Raw genomic sequence first — 16,762 nt, forward strand, 5'->3', positions numbered from 1 at the left:
TTTTAATGAAGATAAAATAGACAATGACAATACTGATTGACGAAATTGAGTTGAGGCCATTGCTCTATGACAAATGAAAAGTTGAAAGCCAATATTTTCTACATTTGCTTTTTTTTCTATTTCTTAATATAAGTGCACAGACAACCATCTCTTCGAGATCCATTTTATCAAATGTAAAAAATTTCGTCACTGTCATCGCAAGTGCGCGCAGTGGCGAAAAGTATGGTGACATGTCAGTGACAAAAAAAATATTGTCACCGTGACAAAAGTCACCAGTGCGCGCTAAGGCTAAAACTATTGAATAGATAAATGAATGTCAATAACAATAAAAAGTGGTCCGGACCTCAGCATCGAAATGATAATATGAAAAATGTATATACCAAGTAACGACAAATTGATGGCAAGTAATAAAACGCAGTCGGCCCGATGGGAAATCTTAGCAATCTAATGAAGCAGTTATGGATTTAGTAGGAACAAACTAGAACAACTGTTTGCTTGACAATATATAGATAGATTTTGTATAGTTTTTTATGAGAAATCGGAGAACTTTATATAAATATTGAAAGTTGTCAGTCCGACACATAAAGCAGAATTTAAGTCCAAGAATATGTTATTGCTTAATTATTAAGATTTTTTTTCAAAAGTCTGTTTTAAATACATTTTTTAAATATTTCAGATTAGATTGGATTTGATTCACGCTATATCCTGCACATAGCAAGGTAGAGGGAACCGTTCTTGGTGTTAAGACACTCCGTTCTACAATAAAATACTTCTGTTCCCCACTTTCATTTGTGTACAACAAACCTGTTCTATTGTTTGTTCTTAAAACGAAAAACGAATGAAATGAAACAGTAAAAAAATATACTAGCTTATTATTTACTTTTAAAATAAAAAAAACTTATTTTATTAAACGAGAAAAATAACATTGAAACATAAATTAGCAGTCGCATAATTATAATACAAAGGATCTTCCTCCTAGCATTATTCCCCGCATATGTTGCCAGGGTCCGCCTTCCTGCTGAACCTACTCCACTTTGCACGATCTATCCTCCTTCAGTCACCACTACGCCACTGGGTTACCGTAACCACAAACAAAAACAATAAAAGGTTTAAACAATTATTTGATAAATCCGTAATACTCTATCCAGGGAGAAAATTACTAGCGCAATGGATGATCCAATAATTTTAGTAATAGTGTGGACAAAATTGCCCGTCAAACGGGCGTGGTGCACTCATCACTCAACAGAGATTAAACTTTTCTGTACAGCTGAGCTCTGCAGCGTTATTGAATGTGAAGGATTTGACGCCATCTTGCATTATCCGGGATATCATTGATGAAATATATCTAGATCTTTAGAATATTTCCTTTTAGATTAAACTATAGGTAATGTTTAAGGTTGAACTTTTTAAATAATGTACGCTATTTGAAACTTGTAGTTTTGTATTTATGAAGCGATGATTCATTAATAAGAATTGATAAATGTTTTTTTTTTCAGCTTCTAGCTTTACGGTAGGTTGTCTTTGCCTTCCTTGCTATATGTGTATGTATACTCACCTTCGCAGTACATTAAGAAAACCTATTCATAAATATTTAGATATCTTCTTGTCTTCACTGTTACAAGACATAAGTATTTCAAGAGATAAATAAAGTTAACTAACGATATAAAATAAAACAAATTTAATTAAATCTAGAAAAAACTATAAATTAAATCAATCTCGACCGCTTTTACGAGATATTCTAAAAATATTACTTGAATATGTATTTTTTCTGCCAACTTCAGTAAAATCAACATAAACTTTTAATTTTGACATCAAAATGAGCAACAACAGACTCATAATGAATTAATAATATTAGTGTGTTTGTTTGGCGTAGCCCCGTAACTCAGGGCGGACAAACACGGGGCCCGGGATTATATCGTTACTCTAATTGTCACGGATATTTAACAAAAACCACCCCTTGTTTCGTGCTGATGCATTTTGATTAAGGGTTTTCATTAATCCATTTAGGCCTATCAGAGCTCTGACGGTGTGGATATGTGACGAATATATGTATGATGACAGCAAAATGTAAATTTTAAATTTGCGTACAAATAAAAATTTACAAAATTTCAGTTTAAACAGTTATTATAACATTAATATATCGAGTTAAGTTACGCCACTCATCATGCAAGAATTTGGCGGAAAGCCTCCTCCCACTACTTACTGTGCCATATGGAGGAACGTGGACCAGATTTTTTTTTATTATAAATTAAGTCTGAATATAAAAGCAAAAGAATTTATTTAATTATAGCGACTTGGATACAATGCTTAATTAGGTATATAAAAAGAAAAGAAATATACAAAGAAGCAATTCCCCGGCATCTTATGCCATCTCCAGAAATTTTCCGCATCTTAAGGATAAACTAAATATACTATTGCTTTTGCTGCTCCGATTTATAACCCATCTGTAAAAAGAAACTTAGTATATAGGAACTACACTAGTTTAACACCAATTTAAAATTTAACTTTTGATAACAAAAACTCCTGGTTCAAACTATTGATATAAAGGGCACCGCCATTGTTTATATATTTCTGGCACATACGAATCTTCTTTCAATGAATGAATTCATATTATACGAGTGCACCTAACAAAGATATAGATTAAGAGCCAAGCCAAGCCAGACACTCAACATCACCAGAATTCAGTAGCCACCAGAATTTGGATGGTGGTTACTTCTACAGCTATTAGGTAAATAAATAGGTAAGGTAATTAAATAGTACCTGACTTTCGTTAAATTATAAATATTTTTTCATGTTCTTGAGAACAATATTAGAAATAACGTTATTCATTGCCAGACAAACACCCCTAAATCCTACTAAGCTTTATGCGCCTATTAACATATTAGGAGCAAACACCGATTTTATGAGTATAATTATCATTCTTGTTCCAAATTTGCTATAAAATTATATTTAAAAACAATGATTTAAAAGTCTTACATTACGCTAATTTCAGAAACGGTTTAGTCGGTTTAATTTCAGGACTTTATAAATAAAAAAAGTTATAGCATTTCGAAAAATGTGGATTGAAAAAATTGCTATAAATAAAAAAAATATTTACTTATCTAAAATTTTACTATTAATTATTTATGTAGGTATAGATATTGTTTTGAAAATGATATTATTATTAGACAACGAAAGCAATGCACATTAGTAAATTAATAATTATGTAGTTCAAGCGGGCGAAGCCACGAGCGGGTCAATAGTTATAATATATACGCGGCAACAAAGTATTCATTTCATTAATTCAAAGATTTAAAAATAACTTCTGAGTTATTTATAAAGTATGACATAAAAATACTTATTTGGAGCCAATTTTATACAGTAAAAGTAGTATATATATACCAAGGTTCCTATATCTATGAGAGGAAAAACCAATAACCATATATCAGAATCCACACACAAACAGACAAGGTAACAGCTAATTCGACATATCAAATAAAGAAAATAAACAATTTATTTCAATTTACAATAGTCACGCAAACAACATCTGTTCGGGCAAATATTCGTGTATTAGGTGAGATTTCGTCCATTACGTTCGGTCAATCGACGGCCATCTGGCCTATATGAGGGTAAATGCGGCCGTAAATGGCCACGATTTCTACTTTTATAAACTATTAATAGTGGTATAAAATATTATATATAATTTTTTGATTTTAGTTCTTAGTTTGTAGATTTTTTTATTATTATTATTATAATATAATGTTAGGCTGGGTTCGATTTCAACTTGAAGATGTAAAATATTTAATATTTTCAATTCCTCCCTCTGGTAACAAGGCAAAGCGTGGCGTTGAGCTCCGCCACTCAAAACCTGAGGAGGAAATTGGAAACGGAAGTAAGTTAACGGTAACGGAGTGTCTCAACACTTAATTCCCAGATTCCTCTGCCTAATCTGCTTTATCTTTGTTTAAGCTTTATTGTAAACTTTAAACTGTTCAGAAGAAATTTAATATAAAGACGCTTCATTTCGCACTTTCTGCCGAATTTTTAATAAAAATCGAAGCCTTAAACGTCGCGTTTACTGTCCGCTGTACCGCTATGCTGTAATTGCCTCAATCTATATAAGAAATGTATTATAATGGCCTATTTCATATTTTTAGTTTACAGAGAAGGTAAATCATTATTTCCATAGATATTATAATAGTTTTCCAATTTTCTCATTAATTTAAAGATAAACAGATTTTGTTAAGTGAACTTTGAGGTTTTAAATTAAAATAATTATGACGCTGGAGTCGATATACCAAACCAATTTACGATATTTTCAAATTATTACTTCAAAATCATATTATGGTCGCACAGGGCTGTCGATTTAAGGTAATTAGTGGTTATAAACATTAAATTAATTAACCTCGTGTTTAATGAGTGCTCTATTTACTTATTTTTAACATTTTAAAATTTTTATTTAACATTAAAGCTAGAAAAATATTAAAATTTGAACATAGTGTTACAATTTGGAATCGAACTGGCGCTCTTTGGGAATTGTCCAAAGGCGCACATTCAAGTCCCACAACCCCACAACATTTAATAAAATATTACATATATTTTTATTTTATTAAAATTTGCATCGCGTCAACTATTAATGTCAAATAAACTGGTTGACGAATCTAAAGAGGCTTAGAATTATCTTTTTTAAGCAAGGCGTTGTTTTCCGCCACTAAAATTACAAATTTAAATCTAACGGAAAGTGCATAACGGTATGTTTCAACACTAAATTCTTTTGGGCGACCTTCTCTATAGAAGATCCAGCGTGATACTGAAAAGAAATATATGTCATAGATATTTTTGTTATTTAAAAAATCGACTAATTAATCAAAATTGACTTAATAAAAGTAAAAAAATACTATCAACCTATACAGAAATCCTTAAAGATTCCACCATCTAGGTATATATTCTAAGAGATACATTCATATAAGATCGGGTGCCAAGCACGTGCCAAGCTAATAAAGCCAAGTAAGTGTACCGAGTGTCGCATTGCTTGGGTGCAGTTCACTAGCGTGTCATAGCGGTGCATCGGTGCTAAGTGTTCGAGATGCTGCTACGTGAAAGATGCTTTGGAATTTTAAATAAGAAGTTATTAAAATAGTGTTTGCTTTTATATATTTTTTAATTTAGTTTTTGCTGTTATTGAAATTTTTTATAGTAAAATAATTCAAAAGAAGCGGCGTCTGATTGTAAACGCAACGGATGTGGGTTCGATTTCTACTCGAGGTAGCGGATGGAAACTATTTTCATTTTCTTGTTCTACTATCGATACAACATTTGGCGTTGATATCTGTCGATGACCACGCAATACCTTAAAAAATTTGCTTACCCTGCTATGTATATGTATAATGAGGTATGGCGTGAAGCTAAAAAAAAACTTATACTAAAAACTAAAATAGTTGAAATTTTATAAGGAAATCATGATATTTGTAGCTAAATTAGTATAAAAATATTAAAATATGACGGATAATTTTCAAAACAATTAAGGTTATAATAATAGTTCATAATTAACAAGACGTTATATTGTAAGATCGTTACAGTGAAATAATAATGCTGCCATTATGAGTTAATTACGCTCTGATTATTATTATAGCAATTGTACCATCAGCATAGAAAATTAAAAAAATATTCTTTACCTACCACACAGCAGGGTAGGCAAAGGGAACCTAGTGTTAAGACACTCCGTTCCCCACTTTCCGCCGAATTCTGGAGACATTACGTGCTGAGTGGCGGAACTCAACGCCGCGCTTTTCTTCGACACCAGAGCAAACTATTTAAGGGATATATTAAAACTTTAATTCTTACACAATTAGTGGGTTGGTAAAGCTATATGCCTAGATACGACAGCTATTGAGATTAATTATTAAAGTTAGACGTGAAACGGGAATTGTAAATTTCGAAACTGATGAAATTATTCGCAGAGAACTTGTGTCTGTTCAAAATGTATTTGTTGTATAGTACGAGTACGTACTTTTTATACAAAGCAACCAATTTATGGTGCAGGCCTAGACTCATTTATCACGATATCGGCTTAAAAATAAAACTTGGAAAAGCATCACTTCAAAACTTTTAATTACTTCATCGTATTATGTATGCAACTTATATCTATATTTTTATAAAATATATCGTTTCCTTATAGAGTATTAAATTTTAGATTTTACACAATTTTTACCTATGACTTAAAATCCACGCAAAAAAAATTGCGAATAACCATTAGTTTACTTAGTTTTTTCCAGCTTCACTCTTTATGCATATAGCTTGTTAGGCAAAGGTTAACTTGTACTAAAATACTCCGCTCTTCACTTTGCCTTGCTACGAAAGCAAACAAATGAAAATATTAATGAATGATAATTCATATCCCCGAATGGGAATCGAAATCACAACCGTTGCGTTACAGTCACTCACTTGTGCCCCTGCATTTCAATATAATAATACAACAGTGTACACTATATGTAATGAATATAAACTAATAATAATAATAATATTTTGCATGCTAACCGTACCAGACTGCATCTAATCTGATCTCACCAATTACGCAATACTGTGAACTATCTTTGGCACGTTCTCCAATCTACCATCTACATCACACATGAATTAACGACGTTAATACAATAAATGCTATGAAATAATATCTATATAGTTATGTATATGCCATACTAAAAATCGAAACTATTTTAAATTATTTTAAGTGGGTGGAAACAGTTGCAAGCCTGTGTGTGCGCATATAAATTTGACTAGCTGGCTCTATATTTAAGTAAATATATCATAAATTCATCTATTGTAATAAAATGTAACATAACAATGTACGTAACGTTTACCCTACATTTCATTTTATTTCTTATATAATATTAAAAAGTCTTATAAATGCAGCAAATGTATTTTTAAATTCATGAGCCATAAAACTGGTTCTGCTAAAGGAATGTAAGATGAAACAAACGTAGAAAAGCCGACGGCGGCGTTTGATGGAGTCACGTACGAAAAGTTTTTCAGTATTTAGCGGAGGATAGCTTTGGAAGGATTCCATTCGATTGAATTATATGACCGTCTTACACTGTAGAAAATGTATTTCAGTTAGTTCTATTAAAACTTTTTAAACTGAATAGTAGATATATTAAGGAAATTGTTAATTTTATTTAGTTTATCATAATTTTATTGCAGTAGTGTACTGAGTACCAGTGTCTGTTTATATTTGAAGATTGTGAGTTAATTCCTATATATCCTATATTAAGGTGTTATAAAATATTAATTATTTTCATATATAACGATTTTTTTGGAAAGAAAACACACGGTCATCGTCTAACATGCATCTTCTAAGGAGAGATTTCTTGCGGAGATTGAAAAATCTAATACTTTCCTTTACCCGAGAATTTAAATCGTAATCCCAGAGAAGTAGAAGAATTATCTATTATTATTATAATAAATATTTAAAATATAAATTATATATATTAATGATATTTTTATCTCTGTTTAAGATTTTTTCGACTTAATTTAACAAATACTTTTAGCCCCTGTTCCCTGTTTCCAGTTCCCAGAGCTATAAGCTTTATCATTACCCGTACCTTATCGCTTAATTAAAGTTAAAATGAAACGCCCGAAGAAATAAAAATAAATAATTTAGGCTAATTACAAAGGCGTACAAGGTTTGAATTAAAATTGAATGGACTCAATAACTGTTTTAATTATTCAACTATTTATTTTGTATGAATTACAAATAAAACTTCTTTTTTTTTAAACGGTTTTATTTAGCTCACCCCGTTTGTTTATTTGTTTGGTTGGGTCAAATTTAGTAATTGAAATTTAACCCTCTTCCCGTTAACCGATTGATCTGAAATTTGGTATACGCTTTTGATTCTGGTGACAATACAATTATCCATATTCAATATTATTGTGAATCCAAGATGGCCGCCGCTACAAGATGGCGGACAACTTAGTTTTTTTCAATCCCATCAATATGGGTATCAAATGAAAGGGTTTGTCAATTAGAATTCAGTGGACTATACAAAATCAAAATCCAAGATGGCCAACACTACAAGATGGCGGACAAGTTAGTTTTTTTCAATCCTATCAATACGGGTATCAAATGAAAGGGTTTGTCAAGTAGAATTCAGTGGACTACACAAAATCAAAATCCAAGATGGCCGCCGCTACAAGATGGCGGACAAGTTAGTTTTTTTCGATCCCATCAATATGGGTATCAAATGAAAGGGCTTGTCAAGTAGAATTCAGGGCACTATACAAAATCAAAATCAAAGATGGCCACTGCTACAAAATGGCGGATAATGTAGTTTTCAATCCCATCAATATGGGTATCAAAATAAAGGGTTGGTAAGTATAATACAGTATACTATACACAATTACAATATGAATCTCCCACCTCATCCTGTCGAGGACTGTGTGGCTATAGGGTGCCTAAAAATGAGACGTCGCTAGGGGTACACCACCCAAGGTAAAAGGTAAAAGCGCGCCGAGAACTGTATGGCACTAGGTGGATAAAAATGATATGTCGTTAGCGTTTTCCCCTCAAGATTCAGGCACATCTTGTTGTACATAGCCTTGCTCCTCTATTGGACCTCTGGGGGGGTCGATCGTAACATTCTCCATTAACCTTGCAATAATGAGGCACTCAACGAATTGAATAGTAGGAGAAATAAAAACTAAAAACTTAAAAATAAAAAAGTAAAAAAAAAATTTTAAGTTAAACGGTTTTATATTGCAGATAAATGTACTAAAAAATAAAAAATAATTTCATGGAAATTATGATTACTAAAATAAAATCGTGGGGACATTTTCTACTTACCACTAGGTGGGTGAAGTCTCATGCCATGTCTTTCGATTGTAGATATTGGACGTGCCCCACGATTTTATTTTAGTAATCATAATTTCCATGAAATTATTTTTTATTTTTTAGTACATTTATCTGCAATATAAAACCGTTTAACTTAAAATTTTTTTTTTACTTTTTTATTTAGATTATATAGAGAAAGAGTGGTGTAAAAATTTACAATATATGTTTTCTCTGTAAATAGTTATTATAAATAAGACAAATTTCTTTGGTAATGCACAGTATAAAACCAAAATCTATTAAAAAAATTTCTCCATTGTTTCTATTGTTAACATAACAATGAAAACTGCACCCACCAACATATAAGACCATAAAAAACGTACCTTAGTCCATATTAAGTTTAATAAAATTTAACACAAACAATCTATGCCATAATTAATTCGTTACAACAGCTTTTACAATGTTATCGTTAGCAAAACAAATGTAAAATTCTGCAACCCCTTTATTTGGCACGTTGTAAAGTTTTACGAGTACGATACAGCATTTACTTAAAGCGCAACTGACCCTTCATCCAGGGGCTCTGGTAACAAAAGTTTATAATTTAATTATAACACCCTGAGGAGTCGTTATCTTTGTGCCTGGAACTGGAGTGTATATAAGGATGGAGGGCGTGAGGTCGCTCCTCGCCTTCCAGAACTCTTGCTAAAATAAAGGCTTCAAAGTTTGTATATTTTCTATTTGAATGATTCTTTTGATATGTTTTGTATCTCATATTAATCTCTTGATTTCATGTTATTCGAGAAGCCGGGTTTGGCACTTCTGACTGTTAGTGCGATAGATAGTCGGTTCGATGCCCAATGAAGAAACAGTCTTAGTAATAAGCTAATTGCTTTTATATTGATAACTAGCAACCCCAATTTATGCTTGACAGTATTTATTTAATATTATTTAAGTGTTTTTATGGAAAAATTGATTAATTATTTGAGTATGGTTATCTATGTTATTATGCTTAATAAATCGTTGTTTAAGTCTTTTGGGATTTTTTTTTTGCAAAATATGATGAAAATTTTTAGTGTTAATACCATAAAAATCGGTTCAGCTGTACTGAAGATCAGCCCGGATAAACATAAAGACAAAGAGATATACACATACAGATGCTTTAATTTTATTTATATGTATATAGATGTATAGATTATTATTTTAAACACTAAAAATTTATTGTTTAAGTACAAATTGAAAATTCGTTCGTATTAGTTAGTATACTGCAATTGGCGTATTGTACGCCTGAGGCTTTCTCTACCATTCACGTGCAGACTGAAAACAGGATATTGCTGCAGCAAATTTAAATCAAAATATTATAGTTTACTTGAGGCTGTCTGAGTGTGTGATGTGTTCTCGGTTCAATTCTCACTTGGGAAAAAGGATCATTCCTGACAGAATATACTTTTATTAAATAAGTGAATCAATTTTACATTTTTAAATATAAATTATTATAAAAAAGATACATTTAAAAATATAAAAAAAAACCACACTTCCGAGGGCGGGACAAGGGTCCAAGCCATCGGTGGCTAGGGCTCTAGAGAGAGAAATCTCCGCACAATACGCGCCGTCTCTACTTGAGACTGCCTTCTGTATCCGGTTCTTGATCCAACAGCTAAGCGATAGCCTCTTAAGGTGTTGGTCGAGGCTTTTCGCTATTAAACCGTTAACCGAAACCACTATCGGCACAATGATAGTCGCATTGACATCCCACATGGCGGTAATCTCATGGGCTAGGTCCAAATATTTAGATTGTTTTTCTTTCGGCCTTCACGAGATTTTCATCATGTGGGATAGTAACGTCAACAATCACTGCGCGGCGCGCCACTCGGTCTACTAGTACTATATCAGGTCTATTGGCAACAATATACCTGTCAGTAATAATAGACCGATCCCAGTAGAGCAAAGTACAGCTATTTTCAAGAACAGACATGGGATTGTACCTGTAGTAAGGCACCTCCAATTCTACAAGGCCATATTGAAGAGCAAGTTGCTGGTGTATTATCTTGGCTACTTGATTGTGTCTATGCAAATACTCGCCATTAGCAAGATGAGAACAACCAGAGACAATATGTCTGAGGGACTCCCCAGGTCGATGACACGCCCGGCAGATGTCGATAGTGCCATCTTTCATAATATGTCTCTGGTAGTTACGTGTCTTGATAACTTCGTCCATAATTGCACAGACAAAACCTTCAGTTTCTCCGAAAAGATCCCCGAACTGTAATCCCCGATCCCGTAACTGTAAGATAATGATGAAACAGTATCCACGTCCTGGCCCACTAGGGCTCTATGGAATCTACCATGCAGCTCCTTGCCATGGCTGTATGGAAGACCATACAGCCATGCGATCAGAAGTAGTAAGTACTACAGGCCGACGCCAGCTCTCTTTGCCCAAGGAAAGAGGAGTAAGGCCTTTGTCAACTGTTACCACATCCTTGTGCATATCCACGTCAATCTTGAGAAAATATTCTCTAAGACTGCATACCTCGTGGTTATGGAGGTTCTTGACATTCAAAAAGCCACGACCTCCACACTTACGCGGGATATACAGTCTCATTACAGACGAACGCGGATGGTGCATTCGGTATGTCGTCAACAATTTACGTATTTGGCGATCTACGGAGTCTAACTCAGTCTGTGTCCATCTTACAATGCCAAAAGTATAGGCTAAAAGCGGCATAACCCAACCGTTGAAAGCACGCACCTTGTTGCCACCAGATAAAAGGCTGCCAAGCACTTTTTTCAGGCGGCTAAAGAAACGCTCCTTCACCAATTGCTTTATGCTCCGCTCATCAATACCCAATGCTTCAGATATTCCAAGATATTTATAAGTCTCACCTTCACCAAGAGTTCTGAAGGAAACAGAATCTGAAATGCAAATATTATCAGATCTGATCACACTCCCCCGCACTACATGCATGCTAGCACATTTATCGACGCCAAATTCCATTCCTATATCACTACTAAAAGTTTGAGTTACCTTTAGTAGCCGCATAAGATCAGAACGTTTTGACGCAAATAATTTCAGATCATCCATGTACAGCAAGTGAGATATGACCTTACCCCCCCGGCGAAGACGAAAGCCTAAACCTGAATCCTCTAACAAAGTGCTAAGAGGATTCAGAGCTAGGCAAAACCATAAAGGACTCAGACTGTCACCCTGAAATATACCCCTCTTTATCCTTATCGGTTCAGACGTTGCAGGAATATCACACTCCCCTAGATGACGAAGGACAGTGACCCATTGTCCCATACAAGCCTCCAAAAATGATCTCAAAGTAATATCAATCTTATATAACTCCAAGACCTTCAAGAGCCAAGTATGTGGCACTGAATCATATGCCTTCTTATAGTCTATCCAAGCAGTAGTGAGATTTTTCCTGTTCCGCCTTACCTGTTGGCTTATAGTTGTGTCAATGAGAAGAAGTTCCTTTGTACCACGGCCACCAGCCTTACATCCATTCTGAGTCGGTGCCAAAATTTTGTTACGAACAATAGGTATGTCCTGTGATTTTTTTATTCAGAATAGATGTAAGGAGCTTATAGATGGTAGGTAAGCATGTTATTGGGCGATACTTTTTAGGCTCCGTGGTACATCCGGATTTGTATGACAGGAATGTCACACCTGTTGTCAGAAATGTTGGTAACGATCCAGAGTCAAGGGCATCCTGGAATTGTGTTGCGAAAACGGAATGTGAACTGCGAAACCACTTCAGCCAGAAATTATGCAATCCATCTAGCCCGGGACATTTCCAATTACTAGCATAACGAATAGCACACCTCACGTCAATTTCGCTTATTTTTATTGATGGCATTGGTATAATATTTTCGCAATTTTTCACAATATCACAAAACCATTCACCCTCAGTGTGTTCAACAGGAGCCGACCATATACTACGCCAAAAACCAGCAGTAGCATCTGGATTCGGAATCTCGCAATTAACCACACTATCCCCAGAACGTTCCCATTTCCTGTATACACTCCGTTGGTTCTTTTGAAAGGCACTATTCTGATTGTATCGATCCCATCGTTCTCTATATCTTCTAATGCGTTTTGCCAATGCATAGAGTTTCTGTTTCAGAAAGTCAATACGGTTTGTAACTTTAGCCATATACTCACTGGGCTTTAAATTTGTTCCAGCAAATGCTTCCGCCACAAACTGCATGACCCTCGGTCGACGATTACCTGACTTGAAACTTATTAGCTTGCCAATGAGGATTCTAGTCAGATTGATACGCTTTTCAGTGTCGTACTGCCATGCCGGCACCGTATGCTTTGATGCCTTGGTACTCCCTTTATTTGGGAACTGTACACCAGCAACACGACATACAGCTACAGCATCACAATACAACAATGAATGCGTATCAGTAAGATCGTTACAGTTGTTAAAATGACTTGGCAAATGTTGATCTAGAATCCTCACTAGTGCTATGTTACGTCTATGCATAGGCAAACGAGGTAATTTTGGTCTGAGATTTACCGGAATGGAACCATATTCCAAAATAGCATCTTTCAAGCTTCTCCTCAATCGCTCATCATCCTGGGCACTCACAGACAACTCAATATTACCTTGCGACTCAATGTTGGCGTGCTGGAACTGTGACCGGATGTCGCAACTGTTGTTGTTGGTAGTATTGACCTGCTGAAAGCTCAAGCGTAGCCTTTCCAGTACGGATTCATCCAGCAGATGACGTCGCTGAATGATCCGCACCCTGTCCGACAGTCGCTGTGCAGTAACGGTCGCTGTTGGTTCAAGCTCCTGAAACATAGACAGTAACCTTGAACGATACGCAGTGAGGTTAGTTCCCCCCTCTGTTGCCCTATAGTACGCACGCATGACACTCTCATTCAGCTGTTGAGACCATCTCATGCGAGGCACTTATCATCATTCATTATTATTAATAATAATATTTTTATATCTTCGCTTTGGTAACAAGGGCAAAGCGTCGCGTAGTGTTCCCCGCCACCCCCTAAGCTCCTTAGATCACCATAATTTCATATTTAGAAATAAAGGCTTATGAAATATTAATCATGTCAAATAAAAAGATTAATTATTAAAATAATAATAGATATATTGTATTTGTAGGTAAGGACAAAAACGGTTTGTATCTTTCATCATCAAGTACTGTAAAAGAACTTAAAGGTAAATATTTTCGGTAAAAGTAATATTTGAGATTGCCAAAATAAAAATATTGAAAACGTAAGAAAAATTGCAATAATTTGCAACTATACAGCTTCCATTTATTTAGCCTAAAGGCATATTGGAGAACGATGGATGAATGCAAACGAACAATACTACTATGCCTTTGATTTTTACCGGATTTCTGGATCAAAGTGATCAAACAATCAGTCAATGGACGTATGTACAGTTTATTTTTAAGGCACTATATTTAAAAGCTAGCGGAAATATCATGTCTATCTTTTTTTTGCTCTGGTGAGAGAGTAGAGTTTCGCCACTCGGCTATGCCTAGAGTATTCGGCAGAAAGTTAGAAACGGAATGTCTTAACAATAAGTTTCCTCTGCCTATCTCGCTGTGTGCGGGATAAAGCGTGAAGTTGATTTAACTATTTAACATCTAAAAAAAACTTTCAGGTGTGTGTTAAATAAATTCTTATCTTTACTCATATTTTAACCTCAAAAACGATCATTATTTAAAACATTCATACAATATACTAAACTAAAACCCACGTATAATTCTACTGAAACAAATGAGCACTTAATTTCCACAACAACTCTAGTAATAATGAGAGAATCTCCATACATACGTTATTAAGTAGGATATTACGACTCGAATCAGACCGCACGGCATCATAGCACCGCTACGAGTAAGTTCTCGTAGCAAGGAGGCAAATAGAGAGATATTTGCATTGCTCTAGTAGATACTGGTTATTGCATTGGATTGCGTTTGTGAATATATTTTTATAAATTATATAAGATAATTAAATATGAGGCCAGTCGTGGGGCAGCAAAGTGTGACTGTAAAACGATTGGTTGCGGGTTCGATTCCCACTTGTGGAAATGAAATATTTATTTAAATTTATATTTCCATTTCTTCGCTCTGGTGTCGAGGTAAAGGGCAGCGTTGAGTTACGCCACTCAACATGCAATGCTTCCAGAATTTGGCGGAAAATGGGGAACGGAACTCTTAACACTAGGTTCCCACTGGCTACCTCTAAATAAAATATTAAATCTAAACTCTATTAATATATAAAATGTGTAAATTGTATTTTTTTATTTATAATCTTTATCGTTAAAAATATGAGGAAACTTTTAATAAACAAAAAAGAATAGCAACCACACACAAAAAGCAAACTAATTCGTGATAAATCGTTGCCAAAACAACAAACATTTTAGTGTGTACAGGTTAAGGGTGTAAAAGCCCATTGGCGAATGTTTACTTCCACCTAAATGGCAGCATCTACTCTCGGCTCGGCCAAACATCTGGGTCCTGAGGGGAACTGGAGGGGAACTGTAGGGGAGATACTTTATTATACAAACCTGCACCGTCACTGCTGACTGCAGCATTATCACAAACTAAATTTTCAAAACATTTCCCACTCCGTTTCCCAGGAAGTCTCTGAAAGTTGGCACAATATGCATTAGAAGATGATATCGTTAGCCGTCGACGCTGTACAGAGCGCCTAATGGAAAACTTTAGCAACACTTTAATATTTAAGATATTGCTATTTAATATTGTCTTGGCACTTGCTGTTAATAAATAATATAGATTACATATTTCTAGAGTAAATAAATATTATAATAATAAAATAAATAAATTTATAGGATTTTTTAACTTCATGTTTTATTTTCTTTATATAATAAGAGAGACCGGGTGAACTTAGTGATTTCCACTGGAAGTGAAGAGCTTGTTTTGTCTTCTTCCAATAGACCAGGGTATAGAAAGTAATGTGTTCTTTAAAGTAGTAATCAAACCTACACTCATCATGTTTACAGTCAGACCCTGTCGCACTATGCACCAATGGTCCATGAATTGTAGAAGTTAATTAAAATATTCTGATGTATCAAATTACAGTTGAAATTTCAATAAATTGAAAATAAATTAACAAAAATAGTACAGATTGAATGCTAAAGTAAATTTTAAAATCAAGTTATGTGTTTACTGTGAATGTTTCATAAATAAAATTATATAGCTATACTAGCAAATGAAATGTAATAAAATTATCTTTTTTCATAGTACAATATTTAATTTTATGGAGTGGAACAAACGAGGGTCCCACATAGGACAATGGTATGATTTGTTATGGTTTGAGATATCATCTTAGCAGAAAATTTCCATCTATGAAACAGTAAGGAAAACGTTATTATTTCCTTTGTAGGTTCTTCATTTCATTTCAAGTAACGGCGTTTTTATTAACCTTATTTATGGCTTTCTTTTTGGGGAGATTATCTACTTTGCATAATGTCTACAAAATTCATTTCATTTCTCTTACATATTTTTGTAGCAGGTGTTTTTTATTAAACCCCATTAACTGGATAACATCGTGTTGTTTTAGAACTTGTCATGGAGCTTAATTTTAGCTTGAGATGTTTCCTTTTTAACTTGTGACTTGTGATAAAAAATGTTTTTTTTTTTAAATGATTTTATGAATTTTACGATTATTTATATTTTTTAGTACAGACACAAAAAAATGAATTTATATTTCACCAGTACAAAAAACCGAAAAAATAAATAAATAAACTGTACCTGCGTGATACGAGACGGGTTGTGCAATTTAAAAAAATAAACCCGAATGTTTCTAAAAGGTCAAAGTGAGGTATGTCAGTAATAGAGTATTTATTTAGGGATGGGATGGGGATCCCTGGTCTCGGGGGAAAAACCTTATGTCCTTTGTCCTTATACGTATACGTTACCTTTACATCGTAAGTAAGACTCGTCTTAATAGTGACAATTTAATTA

General features: G+C 34.1%; 1 protein-coding gene across 1 annotated transcript; it reads right to left on the reverse strand.

Annotated features, from left to right (window-relative positions):
* Positions 1 to 11,138: 11,138 nt before the first annotated feature.
* On the reverse strand, positions 11,139 to 13,611 carry LOC146530805 (uncharacterized). The gene is made up of 2 exons (XM_085199506.1): positions 12,628 to 13,611; positions 11,139 to 12,347 (listed from the first exon to the last, which is right to left on the reverse strand). Exons 1-2 carry the CDS (start codon positions 13,609 to 13,611, stop codon positions 11,139 to 11,141), a joined length of 2,193 nt encoding a protein of 730 aa, XP_085055632.1.
* Positions 13,612 to 16,762: the final 3,151 nt, after the last annotated feature.

This window comes from Heliconius melpomene, chromosome 16 (genome assembly GCF_056956725.1).
Source record: "Heliconius melpomene rosina isolate 202511_hmr_F chromosome 16, ASM5695672v1, whole genome shotgun sequence".
In the NCBI taxonomy this organism is placed as follows: Eukaryota; Metazoa; Arthropoda; class Insecta; order Lepidoptera; family Nymphalidae; genus Heliconius; species Heliconius melpomene.